Below are 23,894 nucleotides of genomic sequence, written 5' to 3' on the forward strand. Positions count from 1 at the left end.
TCTAAAGTATGGCTGATTTCTTTCATTTTATCCTTACTCCCTTTGTTCTTTCTCTTGCTCAATTAGCTTTTGCCTTTTTATCATCTCTTTTTTTAGTTTTGTCAGTACTTCTTAAAGCTTTCAGCCCAAGCTATGCCTACCATCATCTACACTGAAGACCCAGGAATACTACATAGATTTCTTCCAAATAAGAAATGCACTCTCTTCTTTGGATGCACAGATATGGTTAAATATGCAAACAGCAGGTATACCTTTTCATCAGTGCTTGACTGGAAATGTACCCTTCATTCTGTTTTCTTTGCCAAAGGTCTCAAGCCACTCGTTTCCGGTGGCATCAGCCAGCTCCATTTGACAAGCAGCAAACGTGGGCAATAGACAATGTCTATATTGGGGATGGTTGCATAGATATGTGCAGTGGCCATGGGAGATGTGTACAAGGAAATTGTGTGTAAGTATGTTTTATTCTTTCTGCTGAAAGCTTTTCATTCACGTTCCAGTTGGCTGTCTTCTCAGAAGCTAGTTTCTGAATTATCTCAAAGCTTCCGTTAGGTTCTGTGATTTGTTTGTGAGATTATTCCCTCTTAAAGGAGATAATGAACTAACTATGCATTTGCTAGGTTGCATTACATTTCCTATCTAAAAACCAACAACTTGATGGGGGAAGAATTCATAATAATTAGCAATATTTTTATTTCCTTTGGTATTCTTATTTAACTCAATTTAATTCAATTCACCAAACATTTATTAAGGATATAATATGTGCTAGGCAATGGAGATAACAAAGATAAAATGAGACATTTCCCCTGCCTTCAAGGAGTACACACTATAGGATAAGACATATACACAAGTAGTTTATTGACTGGTGTTAATTAAACTAGTCATTGAAGAAAGGAATATGTGCCCCTCACTGTTAAAGAGTATGTTCAAAGCATCCCCACGCAGACCCTTCTGATGTTGCTGCCCACACTATTCCTCTAAGCAGTTAACAGAAGACATTAGAGATGGAAAAGAAATCTAAATGTGTTGGAGGAAATGTCTGAAATGTTGGACAGAGGTTAAAAGTTTGAAGATGTTCTTAAGAGATACAACATTATGTTGGGACTTGAGAAAATAATTTGAAAATATTCAGGAATTTTCCATATTAGGACCAAATTTAGTTCACTATAATAAATTTTCATTTAAGTTTGAACAAATTGCATGATATGCAACTCTTCTGTTATTAACTGTGCTAAAATACATAAGTATATCCACATGTATGTACTTACTGCATATTTTATATATTGCATGGATGTGTGCAATGGTAAATATACTCAGGTAAAATATGTCTATATTTTCTATAGAGATATCTATAAAATATCAAAATATATTTATGTAAATGGTACAGTTTTCCTGTGCCATTTATATAAATGTATATGTGTATTGCCAATTGACCATGTTTATTCTGATGAAGATTCTTCTCTGTAAATACCATAAGGGGCTTCATGTGTAAGCCTTGTGGAGAGCTTCTTTGAACTGTTAGAAATAGTGTGCCTGTGGTCTTGAAGGGTTGGGGATCAGAAGGGGAAAACCACCAGGTTCCATTTTCAAAGATGATGCTACTCGATAATGAATTGTGATCTGTGTATTCAGGAATGGCTGAAGAGGCCAAGAGACATCCACTAAACACACGTGAAGTCTCTCTGATTGATGACTATAGGTAGCTAATATTCCAAAAATCAGTCTCTTGCATATTTAACATATGTAATATTAAATTGGCCCATTAATTAATGATAGTAGTCTCCACCAGAAGGGTCTTTTGATGTTTGCCATGAGGCTTCCAAGGCTTCTACTTTTGCCCAAGGTAGTTCTCTTTTAAGATCAACATTACTTCCTTACAGTCTTACAACAAGTTGGTCTGACAGCAGGGCTTGTTTCTCAGCCATCTTCCTTACTTGAAACTGTACTTCAGTGAATGCTTAAAATAAATTTCTCTTTTCTGATCTCTTATCAATCCCATAACCCTTTGAAAAGCAAGAAATAAAAAATATTTGCTACCTTTTCTTTTCAGAAAGCAGTTAAAATAAATTCATTTTATTAACAAACATTGTACATTGATGTACAAGAAGGAAAAATTGCTTTCTTAAAATAAACTTCATTTCAAAATATAAGATTCATTCATTCTAAGTTTATTTCTAATTTGAAACATTTTAAAGAAGTTTACTTAAATCTATTACTACATGAAGTTGGGTAACCTGTCCTAATTCTGGATGAAAAAATGGTAATAGATTCTCCTGCTTAGCACTGATTTTCTTTCTTTTTCTTCTTATTCATAGCTGTGATGAGCAGTGGAATGGTTTGTATTGTGATGAGCCAGAGATCACCCTCCCAACACAACTCAAAGACAACTTCAACAGAGCTCCATCCAACCAGAACTGGTTGACTGTTAATGGTGGGAAACTGAGTACTGTGTGTGGAGCTGTGGCTTCTGGGATGGCTCTTCACTTCAGTGGGGTTGGTTCTTGGCTTTCAGTCACTTTTTTTAAAATTTACTTAATCATTTTATTAAAACTATACTATTGAAAACCAGTACCACAAACTCAACTTGCCTAGTACCTTTTTACATTTAAATCAGGAGACTTTAACTTTGGGGGGGTTATAGACCCTTTCCAAGTCTAATGAAGCCTATAAGACCCCTATTCAGAAGATTATTTTGAATGAATAAAACAAAATACATAGAATTACAAAGGAAACTAAAGGTTAATGAAAATAAAAGAGTAATTTTGTTCCCATCCAAGTTCAAAAACCTCCTAATATTTCAGTCCTATTCTCCAAGTCACTTTCAGGATTCTCTTTCTTCTCATTTTCATTCCCTTTTCCTATTGTGTAATCATGGTTAGTTTATATTCTGTTCTCCTGGTTCTGCTCTTTCACATTGCTTTGATTATTTTATAAAAGTCTTTCTAGGTTCCTCTGTATGCCTCATACCTGTCCATCTTAATTTCATTAAAATATTCCCTTATATTAATGTACCATAATTTAGTTAATCATTTCCCTGTTGCTGGACATTTGAGCTGCTTCTAGGTTTTTGCAGTTACATATAATGCTAAAATGAAAACCCTTGAGTAGCTAATTCTTTTGCTTTTTGTAACACTTTCAAGGTACATTCCCAAGGCTACAATTCTTGGGTCAGAGTCAGTCATTTAGTCAATTAGCATTTATTAAGCTCTGTGCAAACCTCTGGGAATATAACTGTAAGTGAAAAGAAAGTCCCTTTAGAAGAAGGAGCTCATGTTCTAATGGGGAGAATGACACTGAAAAGGGGTAGACAAAGAGAGACAAAAGTACCCACCCAGCTTGGGGGCATAGTGAAAGAAGTCTGGAGAACAGCCTGGAGAGGAATGAAATATCAAAGGATATGATTCTTTTTGTAATTTTTATTTCCGTCACAGGAGGCAGACTAGATAGTGGATAAAGAACCATCTCCAAAGCCAGGAATACCTGGGATCAAGTCCTGCCTGTCATATATTGGCCTATGACCCTGGGCAGCTCTCTATATTGCCCAGTGCCCTAAACAAAAAGACTAGGATTTGTGCAGAGAAGGTATTGACATGCATCAGTAAAGGAAGTTTCTTCACATAGGAAGGAGTCCCTTATACTGATGAAATTGCAAGTCTAGTCTTAATCCTTATTTCAGTCATTTCTTCATCCATTAATTTCACTGAAGCACTTTGTTCTTCATTAAGTTTGCTTGAAAACTTAATAAGAAATCAGGACATTATCATCATATTTATACAAATCTCTAGTCAGACTGTGACATTTCAAAAAGCAAAAATACAAAAGATTGCATGTGTTTTCTTATCAAAAATCATGATTTGGTTTAGCTTAATTATACAGGATAGTATTATCCCAGGTCACATTAAAGTACACATAAAAAATGATTTAAATTAATACCATCTCTATCAGGGGAAGAATATTTGCATAATGTTTGGAAAGCTGCCATCTCGATGGTGTTTTAAATGAAAACTCTTGAATTTAACCACAGATTTGGAATTTAGAAGCCAAAAATCTGTGAAGTGAGCTTCAATGGCTCCTGAATTTATTAATGATAATCAATCCTTCTTGGTAATTATCAATAATTACAAGACACTTAAGCTTGTAGCCAGAACTGCTGCTTCACCATGACAGAATTTTGATGAGAAAAACTCCGAAGTACCTCAGATTCCAATCCTCTTCAGAATCGTTCCACATTTGAAGTGGAAAAAAATGGTGCTTTTTTTTAATACCATTACTTCAGGATCAAACACTGAAATTACCTTCATTCTCAAAGGAGCTGTTACTTCCATAGCAAAGAGAACTCCTGGTACAGGAATTCCCTCCACCAAGGCAGATCAGCAGAACCATGATTTTGTAGATAAATTCTAGGGACTTAAAGAATTACCTGAGTCACAAAAAGTGACTCACCTCATATCAAACAGCTACTAAGCATCAGAGATAGGATTTCAATACAACTATTAATCAGTCAACGAGCGCTTACCAGCAATTAAACACCTACAAGAGCCAGGCACTGTGTAGACATGGAGGATACAAAAACACAAAGTGAAATAGACCTTGCATTCCAGCAACATACATTCTATCTGGGATTTGAACCCAGCTCCCCAACTCTAAGCCAATCTACTCTTTGTTACACCTGCTGCCTCCCCTACCTTTATCAGTGACCTAAATTATTTTTCGTTTATTCATTATCTACCATTTTCCTCCTTGAATTGCCCATACTGCCTTAGAGCTTGTTGCCTTGAATAAACAGAGCATATTACTGAAATTCATGATTTATTTTCTTATGATAATTATGTATTACTCTAAAACCAACAAGGACACATTAAGCACTAAGGGTTGGAATAATTACAAGCATTAACTGGGAATCAGGAGATTAGATCCTAGCTCTGCTAGTGATTATGAGCGATTTGGTCAAATCCTTTGTCCTAATTTCACTCATCTGTTAAACTGAAGCAAAATAATTTTCCGTGTATCTATACTGCCCACATACAGTAAGGAATGAGTCATTTAATTTGCTAACGTGTTTATAATTCTTCATTGGCAAGGCAACAAGCATTTATTAAGCACTTATTGTGTGCCAGGCACTGGCTCAGCTGTTATGCAGAGACAATAATGTTCCTAGTATATCTGATGATAATTTAGGCAAAGAATTTCCAGATGTAGTCGTAAACAAGTTTTATCCATTTAAAACTGTCATTATCACATAAAAAATAATTCTCAGCTCAACATCTGATTAGTAGCTGATGCTTTTAAAAAAAAATATTAAGCATAGTAATTAGCCAATAATTTGAATTAAAAACATAGGATTGTTTATGCTCCAAGATATGTAGATAAGAAAAATCTCCCTCTGGTTTTGTAATTACTTAATACCAGTGAAATTCCTAACCAGCTTCCTTGCTAAATACTACATGCCAAAGGTTTTATTGATGTTGTTGTTTTCCATTCTGCTTTTATTTATTTTTTAGGGCTGTAGTCGAGTATTAGTCACAGTGGACCTGAACCTCACCAATGCTGAATTTATCCAGTTTTATTTTATGTATGGATGCTTGATAACACCAAACAACCGAAACCAAGGAGTTCTTCTGGAATACTCTGTCAATGGAGGCATTACCTGGAACCTTCTAATGGAGATTTTCTATGACCAATACAGTAAACCCGGGTATGTAATCTTCTCATACCATCAATAACTTCTGTGACTGAGGAAATATCATAGTTAAGCCAAGGGAGAACAATGAAAGATTTTAGTGATGCACACTCTTCTACTGGTAAAAGGAACCTCATCAGTTATCTAATTCAACTTCATAGCCAGTGCAGGGATCTCTTCATCAACATTACTTGACAGAGCTAAGACGTGGAGATGAGGTTTCTGGCTAAAACAAATGTCCAAAGCCAAGAACTTAGTTTTAAAACCCAAAAGGAAAAGAAATATACTACACTTGCTCCTGAATAGTTAAAGGGATGTAGAAAAGAGGAGGGAGGAAAAACGTTCATCATGCAACTACTGACTTTTAGAAAAGGTAAGGGAGAAAGTTAAAAAATTCAGTAGTCCTAAGGAAGCCTGAAGACCATTTTTAAAAAACACTTTGTTGAAAACTCAAAATAAATACAATTCATCTACCAAGAAAAAGGACTTAGCTGGGGCAGCTAGGTGGTGCAGTGGATGGAGCACCAGCCCTGAAGTCAGGTGGAGGACCTGAGTTCAAATCTGGCCTCAGACCAAACACTTGACACTTACTAGCTTTGTAACCCTGGGCAAGTCACTTAACCCCAATTACAAAAAAAATAATAATAATAAATTTAAAAAAAGGAAGTACTTAGAACAAAGAGCCTATTTGGCTTCTTAAGCAAAAAAAAAAAAGATTATCAAGATTATCGCAGAGAAAAAAGTATATTTGAATACATAGCCCCACCAAGAAGTACAGTTAAGTCTATAAAATTAGCCAGATCAGGTGGAAGCTAATCATTTTGGTAAACCAGAAGATAGGGAAGCTAGATGGCACAGTGGATTAGAGCACTGGCCCTGGAGTCAGGAAGACCGGAGTTCAAATGTGACCTCAGACACTTATTAGCTGTGTGACCCTGGGCAAGTCACTTAATTCAGTTTCCTCATATGCAAAATGAGCAGCAGAAGAAAATGGCAAACTACTCCAGCATCTTTGCCAAGAAAACCCAAATGGGGTCACAGAGAGTTAGACATGACTGAAAAGACTCAACCACAAAGCCAGAAGATAATTTAAAGAACACATGTGTGGAGTACTCGAAAAGCAATGAGAGTTTCCTTCAATTCATTAAAGGCTGGTGATCATACATTACTTGATTCAATAAACACTGGGGGTACATCAGGGTGCATCTTGTCAAAGATGTGTTCTAACAGGAAAAGATGACGATGGAATAAAGGCAAATGCTATATTACTCTTTACTGTGAAAGGAAGACTCTAGGACAAACTCTTTAATGTAGAATCTCTAAGTAAGTCTATTGGGGGATTAGAAGGTTTCTTTTAAGGGAATCGTACTTGACTAATATGCTTTAGTTCGTTGATTGAGGGGGTAAATTAGCATAATTAGCATTGTAATCTGTGAGTTTAATTTGGACTTTCAAAAAGCCTTGACAAGGTTCAAAGGCTATTTATAAAAATCAAACAGGTTGGGAGGAGGAAGAATGTACACAGAGAACTGACTTAGAGATAGGATAGACAAAGACTCCTCAGATGGACAATGAAGATAATGTGAAGGGAAGGATACAGGAAAACTACTTGAATGGACAGTGTAGATAACAGTGAATTGGTATTGAAATGTGTATTATTTAACATAGCATAGAAGTCATCATGCTTTCCACCAAAGAGAGTCTGAAGCAAATGCTCCGGGCTTAAGATCAGGATTACATTCCTGCCTATATAAATGCTAAATAAATATGCAAGAGGGAATTCACAGTGAAATCCCCAAGTTTGTTAGTGACACTAAGCTCCTCCCAAGGGTGAATTGCTATGGGGATAGGGATAATAAAAGGAAGATCAATAGGGTTATGAGAATGGTCCAGAAAGTGACAGTTCAAGATACCGCAAGGATAAAGAACTTTAGGAATTATTAAAATTATATTAAAGGATGATCAACTCTGAGCTGTCATTTGCAACCCAGGTTACAGTGAAATGTGTGTATGTGTGTGTGTGTGTGTGTGTGTGTGTGTGTGAGTATTGACTCAAAAACAAATACTAGGCTTTACAGAACATGAATGTGAGAGTATATTTCTTAACCTAATTTTAATAATAATAGAAAGTACATAGTTAATATTAAGACAATAGGCAACTAATGAGTAATAATAACTCACATTTTTATAGCAGTTTAAGATTTACCAAACACTTTCCTCACAAGAGCCCTGTGTAGTGAGTAGTGAATTTTCAGCCCCATCTGACAGAGAAAACAGAGAAGTTAAATGACTTGTCTAAGGTAACACTACTAGTGTCAGAGACAATATTGAAACCCCTCTATTCTAACTCTATTACCAATTTTCTTTTTCCACTACACCAAGTGGTCCCAGGGGCAGATACATACTGTATATTGCTACGATGATCCAGGAAATGTCACCTTAAAAGCACCAAACCTCCTGGAATAAAATGCAGAAGCCCTCTGTGTGTGTGTGTGTGTGTGTGTGTGTGTGTGTGTGTGTGTGTGTGTACGTACATATGCATACATATACATACACACACACACACACACACACACATGCACACACACACATGCACACAGACACTTTCCAGGTTGATTTAAAGAGAATCTAGGGGCCACACTATTACTAGGCATGTAAACATAAAAGAGAATTAAAATATGATTTGATGCGGGCCAAATTGGTTATAACTAATTTGTAGCTAGCTGGCTCAGTTGATAGAATGCCAGGCCTGGAATCAGGAAGACCTGAGTTCAAATCTGACCTCAAATACTTACTAGCTATGTGACCATAGGCAAGTCACCTAGCCTCTATTTGCCTAAGCCACTGGAGAAGGAAATGGCAAACCACTCCAGTATCTTTGCCAAGAAAACCCCATACAGAGTCACAGAGTTGAACCCAACTGAACCACAACGGTTTGTCATAATTGAATATCAAACACCTCTCCTAAATTTCCCCAACAACTTTGCCACATTCTAAATGACAATATTATTTCTTGTTATGATTTTATGTTCTTTTGCTGGCATTTTCTCTCATTTAATTTTTTCTTCTCCCCCATTGCTCTTCTAAGGTTTGTGAACCTTCTCCTTCCTCCTGATGCCAAAGAGACCGCCACACGCTTCCGCTGGTGGCAGCCTCGGCATGATGGCCTGGACCAGAATGACTGGGCCGTTGATAACGTCCTCATCTCAGGCTCCGCTGACCAGAGAACTGTCATGTTAGACACTTTCAGCAGTGTGCCTGTGCCCCAGCATGAGCGATCCCCTGCAGATGCTGGGCCTGTAGGAAGGATTGCTTTTGACATATTCATGGAGGACAAAACCACAGGTAAGTTTTACAGGAGCCAGACGAAGAGATCAGAGGGTACACAGCTTTGGCTTGGTAAGTACAATAGGCAAAATCTGGGTCATCTAAACAACATACAAAGTGTAATAGGGAGAGAGTTTCATAGCATCTATGGCTAGAAGAAACCTTGAAAATACTTTCAGCCGTGACTTTAGAAATATGCTAAGTCAGAACCATGACTATAAAGTCTTCTCTCTCTCTCTCTCTGACTGAATCATCAAAGGAGGACACGATTGATCTTCTAAAAGTCAACATCAGATGGTTAAGGACATATGCCAAAATATCCTTTAATAGTTTTATCCTTTTTGCACATATATAGCCTATATCAAATTGCTTGCTCTCTCAGCGAGGGAAGAGAGAAGGGAGGGAGAGAGAAAATTAGGAACTCAAGGAGCAGCTAGGTGGTGCAGTGGATAGAGCACTGGCCCTGGAGTCAAAGGATGGGAGTTCAAATCTAACCTCAGGCACTTGACACTAGCTGTGTGATCCTAGGCAAATCACTTAATCTCACTGCCTAGCCAAAAAAAAAAACAAATTTGGAACTCAAAATTTTATTTAAAAAAATGAAAGTTAAAAATTGTCTTTACATGCAGTTGGAAAAAATAAAATGTTATTTAAAAATAGTTCTAATCTTTAATAGATTGGGTTGCAGATGATGACTTATTGTCCATGCTTATAGGACTAAGCATAGTTTAAATACTTCCTCCCTGTCTCTGCCAGAGGTGTGCTGAAAAATGTTTAACAGCCAGTTCTCTGGGGGAAGAGTGTGCGCACAACACACCTTTAAGTTTAATCTGCATTATTCACATTTTATCCATCCCTTCCTTAAATCTACAACATCAACAAAATGATAAATCAAGTCCATGACTTGTAGTGTTTGCCAGTTTCTGAGGTATAAATAAATGCTCACCCTGAAAATTTAATAATCAGCTCTCTTGATCTAGTTAATGATGTTTCCAGACAGCCTTGCCTCCGTATAAATTCTCATCAGTCATTTTATGGCACATTCATATGGCTCTGTGAAATCTGAAGTTACCATTCAGGTGGCAGAATGGGATTTAAACCCAAGTCCACTGCCTTTAAATTCAGTGCCTTTCCCACTGCACCATCTCATTTTACAAATGAGGCAAACAAGGGTCAGAGCTGTGAGGTTACTAGCCAATGCCTGACCCTGGGCCTCTTTCATAGGAGACGTTTAATAAAATGCTGGGTGAGTTTATTTAAATTGCCTGGCTTACACAGGCAGTAAATAATAGAGGTGAGATTCAAATCCAGGTTATCTGACTCCAAATCTAGCCCTTTTTCTACCATGCAATGCTGGTTTTGGTACTTAAATGGAGCTAACATGCCAGTAGTACCTTATACTCACTATTTCTTATTCAAACTCACTCCTTTAAACTGTAAATAATGCTTTCGTTTCCTGTGCCAAATAAGTAGATATGCTATAATAAAGGTGATTTTATTTATATGGAATTTTTATTCATTGCTGTTTTCTAGTTTGTGTAGAATGCCAGATATTTCTCTGAAACTTCAGTTTCCACATCCAATAAAAGTGAATTGATTTTTACTAAATTTCATATGCAGTTGTAATGACATTTCGTGTTTCAGATATTGGCTTAGTTCTTGAAGCATCACCCCACGGATTATGCTAAGCATATTTTATAGTCACTCCAGTAAGTAGGAAATATATTCGCAGGTTATATGCACTTGGAGGTTTTTTTATGTCTGATTATATTTTGACTCCTCAATGCCATTACAGAGAAAGACAATGCGAAATATAAAATTTATTTGAAGGCCACAACTGAGTCAGATTCAAAGAATTCAAGGAACAAAGATTCAAGGAACAAACTAATTTTATTTATTGTATGGTAGTATGAAAACTAATGGTAGAACACTTATCCATACAAAAAAAGGTATAATGCGTGTGCTTTCTCCATCTCCCTACATCTCATTCTTTTGGTCTGGTATGGGGAATTAAAGCCTCTGACATATGGAGCTGAATCCCAAGAAACAGCTTGGTCCAGACCAGCTGACCTGTTCTGGATAGCCCACAGATTTTAAGGGCTAGAAGAGACTAATGGAAGTGCACCCTCCTATGAATGCGACACTCTTAGGGTAATCAGATAAGGCTAGTGATAAAGGCTGAAACAATTCTCCTGTAGCCATGGTCGGTACTCATGAATATTCATCATTTTCTAGCAACATGTCTATCCTTGCCAGCCCCTCAGGGCAAAATGGGCCTGGTCTAACTGGCAAACATCTCACCTTTATGAAGCATTTGACTGTACCACAAATTTGATTATTTATATTTCACTGCTTCAATGACTCTGATATGTCCATGCAGGCATTCTCTCCATTAGTACAGATTGCAACCCATCCATTCTTTCTTATTCTGTGCAATTTTTATGCCTGTTCTCCCATAGATCTTCCACAGGGTAGAATTAATTTGATTATACCACAGAAAGTCAATACAGCATGCGGTAAATGACAAATTGCTTAATCTATGATTTAGTTCCACTGTATACGGACTGTTAGCTCCCCCATGAATCAAGACCTCTGGTTTCACTTAATTATCTTTGCTGTGAATCTTTTGCTTACCTTGAAAATGTTCAAAGGCAAGATGGAGGGATTACACAGAGATTGATTCTGAAATTAAACCTACAACCCATATTTCTGTAGCATTTAGAGCTTTGCTAAGTGTTTGCCTCCAAACAGCCCTGTAAGGATAGGTAGTTCATACTTAGGTTATCCCCATTTTACAACTGAAGAAAGAAACTGAGGTTTTGAGAGATTCTCTGTTGTTCCTGCGATCCCATAGGTCATAAGCATCTGAGGTAAAATCTGAATCTTGCTTTCAAAGTCTACAATTTCTCACCATACCACACTGCCTCTCAAATTAAGTGAGTTCTCATTGGACTTGCTATTTTTTTTTTAAAATCATTTCAGAATCTTAGAATCCCAAAGTTGGAAAGGCGGTCAGAGGCCCTCCTAACCCAACCCTATGCTGAAAACACAAATGATCTTTACAGAACTGACAAGTAGCAATTCAACCTTTGACTGAAAGGTCTCCAAGGCCAGGGAATTCCCTGCCTCCTGAGGCAGCCCGTTTCACTTTTAGATGGCTTTGGCTGTTAGGAAACCTAAATTTGCCTCTTTGCAATTTCAACCCATTACTTCTAGTTCTGCCTTTTGGGACCAAATAAAGGAAGTCAAATCTATCTTCCGTGTACCATGCTTCAAAAATTTAAAGACTGAATATGAAATGAATACAAATCATATTCCAACCCCTAAGTTTTCTCTTCTTCAGGTTAAAGACCTCTGCTACCTTCAGGGGTTCTTATATCAGGTCATAGGATTTGGGAATTAAAAGGGATCTCAAAGATGATTAGTTCAGGAGTTTTTAACTTTTTTGTGTCATAGACTCCTTTGGCATTGACTCCTTATCAGAGTAACGTTTTAAATGTATAAAATAAAATACATGAGATTACAAAGGAAAGCATTTTATTTATCTAAATACAGTATCAAGATATTTAGAGAAAAAAAAACAAATTCATGGATCTCAGATTAAGAACCCCTGAAGTACCTATCTTCAATTTATGAATTATGAAACACCCTTGGTTTTACCCTTGCCCCTCATTGGGATAGCTAGGTGGCTTAGTGGGTAGAGCACCAGCCCTGAAGTCACGAAGACTCATCTTTCTAAGTTCAAATCTGGCCTCAGGCACTTACTAGCTGTGTGTGATCCGGGGCAAATCACTTAACCCTGTTTGCCTCAGTTTCCTCATCTGTAGAATGAGTTAGAGAAGGAAATGGCAAACCACTCCAATATCTTTGCCAAGAAAACCCCAAATCAGGTCACAAAGAATCGGATACAGCTAAAAATGACTGAACAACTAACTTTATAGTTGAGGAAACTGTGACCAATTATATGATTTCCCAATATTACAGGTATAGCAAATGGCAGAGCCAGGTTTCAAGTTCTTTCCACTAATCCACAATTTTGAGTCACCTCACAATTCTGGTTGCCCTCCTCTGGGCATGTTCTATCTTGTCAATGTCTTTCCTAAAATGCGGTACCTGGAATTGGACACAATATTCCAGATACAGTCTGACAAGATCAGAATATAATGGAAATAATAACCCCCTCAGTCTGAATATTGTCCTTCTCTCAATGCATCCTGAGCATTCTGAGCTATCATTTCACACCAACGTGTTGAGTTTTTAGTATACAACGTATTAAGTCTTTATTCCACCAAGAATTCCATGTGTTTTTGGCATGAACTTTTTTCCAACTATGGCTCTCCTGTGCTGCACTTATTTAGTCAATTTTACATTTATTCCTACTTCAATTTATTGAATATGGCTCATCATTACATAATAAACGTGCCGTGTAGTTCTTCATCCAAATAACTGCTAGAAATGTTGACAAGAACAAGGCCATTCCAAGCAATGGTCCTTTCCTTTTGTTCTTTGCCCTACCGACGTAGTTAGAAATACAAATGTCTCCCCTTTTTGTCCTTAGCCTTTGGTCCTTCTGGATGTTAGCCTTCCTGGTGCTCTTTTTCAGGACTACATCACTCTTTCGTGTTGCCCTAAATCATTCATGCTTGACGCCATCTTTAAACACCTAAGATTCTTGATGAGCCCCCTGGACGCAGCTGAGTGGGAAAGTGGACGAATCCTGACACTACAGTCTAGAAGGCCTAAGTTCAAATTGCTCTCGGTGACCCCAGGCAAGACAGTGGATAGAGCACTGGGTCTAGAGTCAGGAAGACCTGAATTCAAATCCAGCCTCTGTCACGTACTAGTTATGTGACCTTGAGCAAGTCACTCAACTTCTATTTGTTTCAGTTTCTTTATATGTAAGATGGGGATAATAATAGCACCTACCTACAAAGGTTATTGTGAGAATCAAATGAGATATTTGTGAGGCATTTAGTATACTGCCTGGCATATAGAAGATGCTACATGATTGCTAGTTATTATAATTATTATCATTATTATTATTATTATTATTATTATTAAGAGAAGCAGCATGGTATGGTGGAAAGGAGCATTGAACTTGGAAACAAGAGAGACATGGGTTCAAATTCCCCCTCTGACACTATATGATCCTGCGCAAGTTACTCTGAGCTTTCTGAACCTCTGTTTTTTCATTTGTAAAAGGACAATAATAACATCTATGAATTGTACCTCCCAGGGTTGCTGTAAAGCCCAATCCAATGAGATGATGTTTAAAAATACTATACAAAATGTCAATTATAATCATTTAAACTTATCTTCTCTCTATTTGCTGTAAATTCTGTTGGCTTTTTTCTTAAGTGAATGAGCACTGGCTATTCCATGATGATTGTACTGTGGAAAGGTTCTGTGATTCCCCTGATGGTGTAATGATCTGTGGTAGTCATGATGGCAGAGAAGTTTATGCAATTACCCATGACCTAACTCCTACTGAAGGCTGGATAATGCAATTCAAGGTGAGAGCTTCCTTGCCTGAATCATATAAGTAATCATTTAGCATCACTTAAATGTAATCCCTAAGATAACATTACTAAAAGAGACAATCTACCCTTCCATTTGCTTAATATTCAATGTATGCTGCTTTTTCTTTTTAAATTCATTTCCTATTATAAACCAAAACATCAATACATTGCAATACAAAAATAACATAAAGAAAATTGTATGTAAAACTATAACAGAGCATTCCTGCATGTCTGTGTTCCATTCTGCACTTCCTTCTGATCTGTGTATTTTTAAACGTTTCACTGATGTTCTTTTCTTTCATTTTTTTTGGCACTATATAACTACTTACCAATTCACTCTTTCCAATAAAAGCCCTCTCTTTTATTTTTTAGTTTTCCTTTTATTGCTATGCCCCTTTCATTACTCCCCCCATTAAGCAATTTTTTAAAAAATAAAAAATAAACCCTTGAGTATATATATGCATAGCAGTATGCAAAACAAACTCCCACATTTGCCACATCCAAAAATGTGATAACTCTTTCAACACTCTAAGTTCATCACTTTTCTGGCAAGAGGTGATTGGCATGTTTCATCTCCATTCTTTTGTACTCAAATTTTCTGCAATGTATGGTTTGAAATAAATAAATGAGAAGATGTCTTTAGTAATAAATCAAGAGCAACATTTTGTTAAACCCATGGCATAATCTTCAAAGGTATTTTCTTTCTCTGCTAGTCCTTGTTAAAATTTTTTATAAAAATAAAGATTCCTTCTTAGTGATTAAAATTAAGTATTGGTAGGCGCCGTGGATACTGATTCTGGCTGTTTCCTCTAATTTACTAACTAAACTAGGCAAACCCCCTTCTTTGAAGAAAGGATCTTTTGACAATGGGGAGAAATTTTTTCCCCTGTAATGTCTTGATGTTACTAGAAAACAGTGGAAGAGAAAATGTTTATTACAGGTAACCCCAACCGCCATTGCTGTTAGTTGGTCAAAATTCCAATTCAAGTAATTTACTATTTCGCCTAGATTCCCTCGGCAAGTAGAAATGTATTTGTCATCATGGCTGCTTCCATTATCAAATGAAAGATTTTATGCCCTACTAAAATAAGCTTCACACTTCATTGCACATTAGCAGTGGGTAAGGTAATGTCAAAAACTGTACTTCTAAGTAGTAGCATTTGTAAAACTGATAATTCTCCTTGGTGAAAAATTCTGCCAAATTTAAATGCCAGATCATTAACACAACAATTGGAGATCTGGAAGAGTGGGCAGAGGCTTTCCAGGTGAAGGAGCCAGCCAGAAAAGCATGACAAGAAGTAACCACTACAGCCTCAATCCCTGAACCCACCACCTGTACAACACCTCTGGCATGATTCACAAACTGTCATCTTTGGCAGCAACATCCCAGCCTCCCCGTGAAGAAAATGAAACTGTACATAATATGGTGAATGTACCTTCTGTACATGTATGTACAGAATGTAGCTTCTATTCAGTGGTCATCAATTTTCTTGTAGAATACTGTTTAGAATAGGAACACTTGCAGGTTTATTTTTTAAACGTTTATGTTTTGCCTTTCTATACATATTAGATTTCTGTTGGATGTAAAGTATCTGACAGAGTTGCACAGAATCAAGTCCATGTGCAGTATTCTACTGATTTTGGAGTGACCTGGAGCTATCTGGTACCCCAGTGTTTACCTGCTGACCCAAAATGTTCTGGAAGCGTCTCACAGCCATCTGTGTTCTTTCCAACTAAAGGATGGAAACGAATCACCTACCCACTTCCTGACAGCTTGATTGGCAAGTAAGTAAGAAGGTACAGCCTGGTTCAATGTAGTCTGTAATTCATCGAAAGTTCTATTATCAAATGGTTTATAAAAAGCAGTATGCTGTCCTTACTCCCACCCTAATGTTGAGTGCACTGTAATTGTTGTCCTCCACGAGAAAAGATTTCTCTTCAAAATGTCTAAGCTTGTAAACCCCCTGGACTAGGCCAGATGGCTTTGGCAGACCACTTGTATTTTCAAAGTCTCAATGTCATTATTCACCAAATGGGGATAAAACTGACTAGGGAAGCCATCATAACAAATAGTTACCATCTCATCACCCCTCTGAGCATGGACCCTTAAAGAGAATGATCCTTCCACATGACCTACCTTAATCAGCCAATGGCACATGCCAAACTCTTAGAGTGTTTGCTAGCTGTACGTGTTGGTTTTTTCTAAATTTCATTTTTGCTTTAATTGGAGCATGATGTTCTGCACCTGCAAAGAAAAACAATTAGCCTGATGTAATGGTGAGCCAAAGTGATTAAACTGCTTTCTAGTAAGCCCATGGCTAGCTAACTTCAGCCAATTTCAAGAGCTTATGGCTTTCACTTCGTATTTATAACTTGGCAAAACTGCTGTGTTGATTAAAATAGCCACTACAAAAAAAATCTATCATTTTGTTAAGCCATTATTTTAAAGTCCCAAAGATTTGTGAATTTGTTGTTAAGGTTACTTTCTCCAGTGATGCAGATTACACTTCCTCCACACCTTAGCAGTCCATTTTTAATGAGCTTCTGTGGCAAAAACAGACAAATAACTGGTGTTCAGTCTTGTGGTGGGGAGCCTCTCTGAACCCAACTAGGCAAGTCCTCAGATTATCAGCACACAATCTGTTAGCAGAACCATTCCAGCTTTCTAGGACCTACCAAAGCCTGCATTCTGAAGGGATAGCCTTCAAAAACTTTGAGTCACCTCTGTGCCGTGATGAAGCATCAAGGTGGATTTTGGTAGAGGGTGCTAATCAAATAAATGAACATATAAATATCTAGTGCAGGAACCTTACTCCAACACAGATTATGACCTGAAATGATCTACAGAGCAGCCCAAATTACCAGGGAGTTAAGTGATTTGCCTAGGATCATGTAGGAAGAAGAATTTAAACCAAATTCTTCCTGACTTAAAGTGCAGCTCTATTCACCAGGCTAAGCTGCCCCTCAGTTAATTAAATATTCAAGTTAAATAATTAACCATCTTACAAAATTGAGCTAGATATTTAGTTGGGATAGAGAAAAGATATTTGAGTAAGATTATCACATATATATATATATGTATATATATATATGTATAAATATATATATATACATATATATATATATATATATATATATATATATATATATGGCAAATGAGCTTTTCAAAGGAATATAGCCAACACCTAGTAAACTTTATCTTTCAAAAACTTCCCCAGTTTTCTTGGAATATTTTAAGAGTTCATTCATTTAACATATGTGAGCACCATATTAGAATAGAGTATAAATTTTTAAATAATAGGTAAAGTATGAAGGGTTTTTTCACATGAGACAACAAAAATTAATGATAGAATAATCTAAGAAGGATTGCTTGTCAAACTAGTTAAATAGATACTTAATAACTCTATTAACTACTTTTACATCAAAGCGAATATTTATTTGCTATTTTTGAGTGTGAAGTTGTTAATAGAGATTTTATTATAGTATTTGTGCCAGAAAAAAGTAAAAGGCTTTCACTTAACCTTTCTAAAAACTTCCTATTAAATTTGCTATCTGGCAGAGGCACTTTGAAGATATTGACATTCTCCTAGGAAATCATGAACTGTTGCTTTCCAGCTGAGTGGGAACAGCAAGAGTTTTAATAAGCCTCTTTTCAAGAGATTTTATTGTACTTTGTACATTTTCAAAAATAATAATATTAGATGAGTCATACTTGTTTAAGTGGGCATAACAATAGCCAATGACCAGTTCATAAAAAACCTAATTGATGATATATTGAAGAAGGCTCCAATTATTTTAAATGGAAGATGTAGAATATGACTCTTTGTTCAGCAAGTTAGTTCTTTACAAAATTTAAATGTCTCAAGCATTAACAAAAAGCACTAGATAAGGAGCTGGACAACCTAGTTTAGTTCTCAGCTCCACCACTTCATTTCTCTGGGCCTCAGTCTCCTCAGCTAGAAAATGAGAGGGAGGGTTGGAATAGTTTGGGGGTTAACCTTTTTTGTCTTGTAGTTTTTTGGCACTGTGGTGAAGCCTATTTTATGGATCCCTTCTAAGAATAATATTTTAAATGCAAAAATTAAAACACACAAGATTACAAAGGAAACCAATTATGTTTAAATTAAATACAATTTTAAAAATATTTATTAGAAACAAAATTTATTATTACAAATAAAACCAAGTATATTGAAATATAATTATCAAAATATTTGTTAATATTTATTTATATCTGAATTCAAAGACTTTTGTTTAAAAGACTAGATAATCTTAAAGGATTCTTCTAGTTCTAAATCTAAGACCAATATTTCACAATTAGGAACTGACAGAGGAGCCAGTTGTAAGGAAAGATTTTTCATTAACACATTTCCTCCTACAAAGAATTTCATGAAAACTTCTTTTCAGAAATGAGTACAATGGAAAATGGACCTGAATAAATGGCTAACTTACTTTTATCCTCCTTCCCCCCCTCTATTTCTCTGTTTGTGTGTGTGTGTGTGTGTGTGTGTGTGTGTGTGTGTGTGTGTGTGTGTTGCCAACAGTCCAGTGAGGTTTAGGTTCTATCAGATGTATTCAGATATGCAGTGGGCCATCGACAATTTCTATCTGGGACCTGGATGCTTGGATAACTGCAGGGGCCATGGCGACTGCCTGAAAGAACAGTGCATCTGTGACCCAGGATACTCTGGCTCAAATTGCTACTTGACTCACACTCTGAAGGTAAATCTATGTATTGGTGGAATTCTGCTTAGAAGCTGGTTATAAAAGAACTATTCCATTAATAATATAATGTTGTCCATGATGTGAAAACCATCTTATAGAAAAGGTTATTCCTTGATGACATCCTTTAAGTACTTCATTTATTCATTCAACAATGATTATTCTGTTGAAATGCCTAAATTCAGTAAGAATAGGGATGTTATCTTCCTTATAATTAAATACAATTGGCAGTGTTACTGTGAATTTCCAATGTGTATTTCACTGAAATTATAAACTTAAAAAATGTTAGTGTATGAATTAGATACCAATGACTTTAATTCTCCTTTTGTGTTTCTTCCTCTCCTAATTTAAAAGCTACATTAAGCTATTCTTTTCCACATCTTCCTAGTAGATACATCATGTGCAATATATATGGTACTGTTGGTGCTCTTAATGGATTAAGATATTGCCAGATATGTTATCATGAAAGGTTATATTTTCAACATCTTAACTGAACTGAATGTAGTTTTATATGGAGAACACAGAACCATTTTTTGTGCTAGTATCACTGATAAATATGTAAACCAAAAACAGTTAACACATACCATTTTATCTATGACACGAAATATAGGACACTTATCTTCGTGATGACAGAAAATTACTAAAATGATCAAGACAGATGACTAAAACCATGAACATAAAAGGGAAAAACATGTTCCTTCATTCTTGTTTTCTGTAGTAGTCCTAAAATTGATCCATTACATTAATAAAAAAAAAAACTAAGGCAAGATTCATTTATAATAGAAAATTTTTATTTAAGATTTTGATCCATTTTCCATAAAGAGAAAAAAAATCACATGAGTATGTGTGTGTATATAATACATTTTAAATCATTGTATGTCTTCTTTTATCAATTTTGCCAAAGGCTACTTAGCATTCCTCAGTAAGTTTAAAGAATTTTATGGGTGGCTATTAAAATGAGCTTTATTATAGCCTTCCTGATGAGAATCTGTGCATCTTTTCTGACTTTTATACACTTGTGTATGAACATACACCTCCGTAGTTCCATGTTTCTGTAATCTCGTTGGTTTGGCATTCTCCATTGGTACAGATAATAGCTCATCCAAGGCTCATCCTATTGCATTCTTGTCAATGCTCTTTAATAAACCCTCTACAGAAAAACTAGCCCACAGGCTAGGGATCCCTCTAGGACAGGAATTTTTAAACTGAGGTCCACTAATTTATTTTAAATATTTTGATAATCATATTTCAATATAATTGGGATCCTCCGTGACCATATGCATTTTATTTTGTGCATTTAAAATTATTATCCTGACAGAAGTCCGTAATCTTCACCAGACTATGCCAAAGGAGCAAGCAACACAAAAGAAAGGTTAAAAACACCTGCTCTACATATTTTAACATTTTGTGAGTATTCAGGGTGTCCATCTGTAATCTTTCACTCTCACCCCCCTCCTCTTCTGATTATACACTTCCTAAATGTGGTGAGGGCTGTTGTTGTTGTCTTTTTTCTTTTTTTTAACCACTTCTTTCTGTAAACCACTGTTGACAATATGCTTCAGCCTTCCTGCATCCACTATATGTATATCTCTGTTGCTTTTTGGTTGATCAACAATTTTAATTCTTTGGAATCTGCAATATTCCATGATTCTTATCCACAAAACATGAGTAGGGAGATATAGGTATTAAAAAGATGGCTTTTTATGGCAAGTACCAATTCAAACAATGTACAGTGCCATAAATTGCCAAATTCAATCCAAACCATTCTTTTTATCCTACACAATTCTAAACATCGTTATCTTCTCGTGCATTTGTAGTGCCTGTCCAAAATATATGTACCAATAGATCAAGTCAATAGATTGTCTAACTCTATTTCATGATCTTGGAAGTGGGAACTTTTCATCCATTTTGTTTTTCCTATATGACTGATAGGCCAAATGTTTTTGAATTGTTTTGGATATCTTTGAGGAGAATTATGATATTCAAAGGCTTGATGCAGTTTTATAGAATGTCATCTATAAACAAAACCATTTAGAAAACCTCACATAGGGAATCCCTATTACATTTGGACTTTACATAGGAGATCCTCCATGTCTTCTTTCATGAGCGCACATTATCTTATTTTATATTGATAGATGATTGTTGAGCAAAGTTGTCTTTTTGGGTTTTTTTAATATATCAAGGAATGTTGTATGATATCACCCTGTGTATAGGAGACACTTTTATTGGAAGATGGTCTTTAAGACTTCATTTTACTCTATTGAGTCAAATCCTTTTTTTTTTGTAACCAACAAACAGAAAACACAGTGGCATGTTGTATTTTTATAGCTTTCAATTAATTATGTAGCTGTGAAAATATGCTGTAATATAGAAAATTATCCATGAAAGCCTGCCTGTTCCCTTCTTGTATTTTCTTCAAGGGCTGTCTCTTAATTACACATATGGATCATTCTCAAAATGATGTTATACCAGTGAGAAAGTAGGCAGATAGACTGGCTATCTCTGACATTTTCAACCACCTTTTTAAATAATAATACTGTTATCCATTTTATTCTAATCTGATTTTTATATCTTATTCTAATTTGGTATTGATTTTTACTTCTATTGTCATAATTACCCCTTAGGACTTGCTGATTAGCAGCCCCTAAAATGATTTCATCCTGCTTATTTTTCTAGACTTTCCTGAAGGAACGTTTTGACAGTGAAGAAATCAAACCTGACTTATGGATGTCCCTGGAAGGTGGAAGTACTTGTACAGAGTGTGGGATTCTTGCAGAAGATACTGCACTATATTTTGGAGGATCTACTGTGAGACAAGCTATCACTCAAGATTTGGATTTAAGGGGCGCAAAGTATGTCATCCTATTGGATTTTGCAATTTTACATAGGGAATGGGAACCAAAGCATGGATGAGGAAGGGTGACAATGTTATTTAATACTTGATCAAAACATTAATTCTGGAAAAAATAATGAAGGCCTGTTATATAACCATTCTAATTACCAATTGCTATTTTTCCATTTAGATTTCTGCAATACTGGGGACGAATCGGTAGTGAAAATAACATGACCTCTTGTCACCGGCCGACCTGCAGGAAAGAAGGAGTCCTACTGGATTATTCCATTGATGGAGGCAAGTTTCAATATGCTCTGAATAATTCTTTTACTGAAAATAATGCACTACAAAGCTCCATAGTACCATGTGCTCCATAGATATATGTATGTGTGGGGAGCTTTTCAGAGTATGTAGGAGAGTGATACCAGATCAGATAACTACAAATCTATGAACTATGGGTCTCAATTGAATATCATATCAGTTCCTCGCTATGTCATATGCCATAAGCAAATGTGTTGCCAAAAATATAGAGGTTGAGAAAAAATACTTTTTTAAATTATATATTTTATGAACAGAGAAAACAACAAGTTTTGGTATGATCATCTAAAGAAGAATTTTTAAATCAGGAAAAAGCTTAACTATTGTGCAGTGAAAAAACACACATATAATCAAAGACATAAAGATGTATAAGAAAATGACACTAATTCAAGCTAATCAGGGGAAGGGAAGCTTGAGTTTATTAAAGGCTTGGGTTATTGAGTATTTTTATTGAAATCTAGCATTGTTACTTTCAAGTATCTAAAATAACTCCATGCAATATTGCCTAATAAAAGTCTACATGTTAATGAATGGATAAGAATAGCTATTTGGGAATTTAATTGGTCACCATCCCTCTCCTACTTTCATTCTTCCTTAGGGAACTATGATATTCTTCTTTTGCAGGGCTAACACCTCCATTTGTGCCCCTGATCTCTCCTTGAGGACCTTACTCAATCCATCTTTCCCTCTCTCTTGAATCTTTAATTCTTAATAATAATCATGGGATTGAGAGTTGAAAGGGACCTTTGAGATCATCTAGTCTAACCTTCTCATTGCATAGCTATAGAAAACAAAGCTGAGGGAAATTAAGTAATTCATTCAAGGTCACAAAGGTAGCCGATCTCAGATCTCTGATTTAGACCTTGGCCTTCTAACTTCAAATCCATCACTCTTTTTAAGACACCCCACTTTTCCCAATGGCCCATTCATTTCCACATACCAACATGCCCAGGCCTTCCCTATATATGAACGAAACATTTTCCTTCAAACCTACCTCCTCCAGTGATCACCTCCCTTTCATGACCAAACCTATAAGTATAGACTGCTCTCACTGTTGCCATTCACTCCCTTAGCTTCTTGAAATTTGGCTTCTCCTTTGATCTCTATATTGAAACTACTCTACAACCTTCTGGTCACCAAATCCAATTGCTTTTTTTTCAGTCTTCTAATCCTTGACCTTTCTACTACATTTGCTGCTTTAGATTAAAATGCTCTCTTCCCTTGGCTTATTAAACAATGAATTACCCTCATCCCCATCTTATCTTTCTGGTCCATCCTTCTTTAGATTCCCTTCTTCCTCTCACTTATAAATGTCTACATCTATGAAGGTTTTGATCTCGCCCTTTCCCTATCTCTCTACACTCTCTTCCTTGATGACCTCATCTGCAGTACTGCCATTGTTTCAACTATCATGTCTGTGTTAATTAATGATTTCTAAATCTTTACCTAGGGCCCTGACTTCTCTCCCAAACTTCACATCTACATGGATTTTGTACTCTAA

The 23,894-nt window shown here is 36.1% G+C and overlaps 1 protein-coding gene across 2 annotated transcripts in view; it reads left to right on the forward strand.

Annotated features, from left to right (window-relative positions):
* RELN (reelin) overlaps positions 1-23,894 on the forward strand; it is a 548,072-nt gene that overhangs the window by 498,424 nt on the left and 25,754 nt on the right. For both annotated transcript variants that reach the window (XM_020984542.2, XM_020984544.2), the window contains 9 exons: positions 308-448; positions 2,313-2,490; positions 5,499-5,692; positions 8,766-9,022; positions 14,363-14,517; positions 16,094-16,308; positions 19,065-19,242; positions 21,919-22,094; positions 22,266-22,372. In XM_020984542.2, coding sequence (XP_020840201.1) covers positions 308-448; positions 2,313-2,490; positions 5,499-5,692; positions 8,766-9,022; positions 14,363-14,517; positions 16,094-16,308; positions 19,065-19,242; positions 21,919-22,094; positions 22,266-22,372 — 1,601 coding nt within the window. The remainder of the gene's footprint in view (positions 1-307; positions 449-2,312; positions 2,491-5,498; positions 5,693-8,765; positions 9,023-14,362; positions 14,518-16,093; positions 16,309-19,064; positions 19,243-21,918; positions 22,095-22,265; positions 22,373-23,894) is intronic.

This window comes from Phascolarctos cinereus, unplaced genomic scaffold (genome assembly GCF_003287225.1).
Source record: "Phascolarctos cinereus isolate Bilbo 61053 unplaced genomic scaffold, phaCin_HiC Scaffold_1;HRSCAF=81, whole genome shotgun sequence".
NCBI classification, from domain to species: domain Eukaryota; kingdom Metazoa; phylum Chordata; class Mammalia; order Diprotodontia; family Phascolarctidae; genus Phascolarctos; species Phascolarctos cinereus.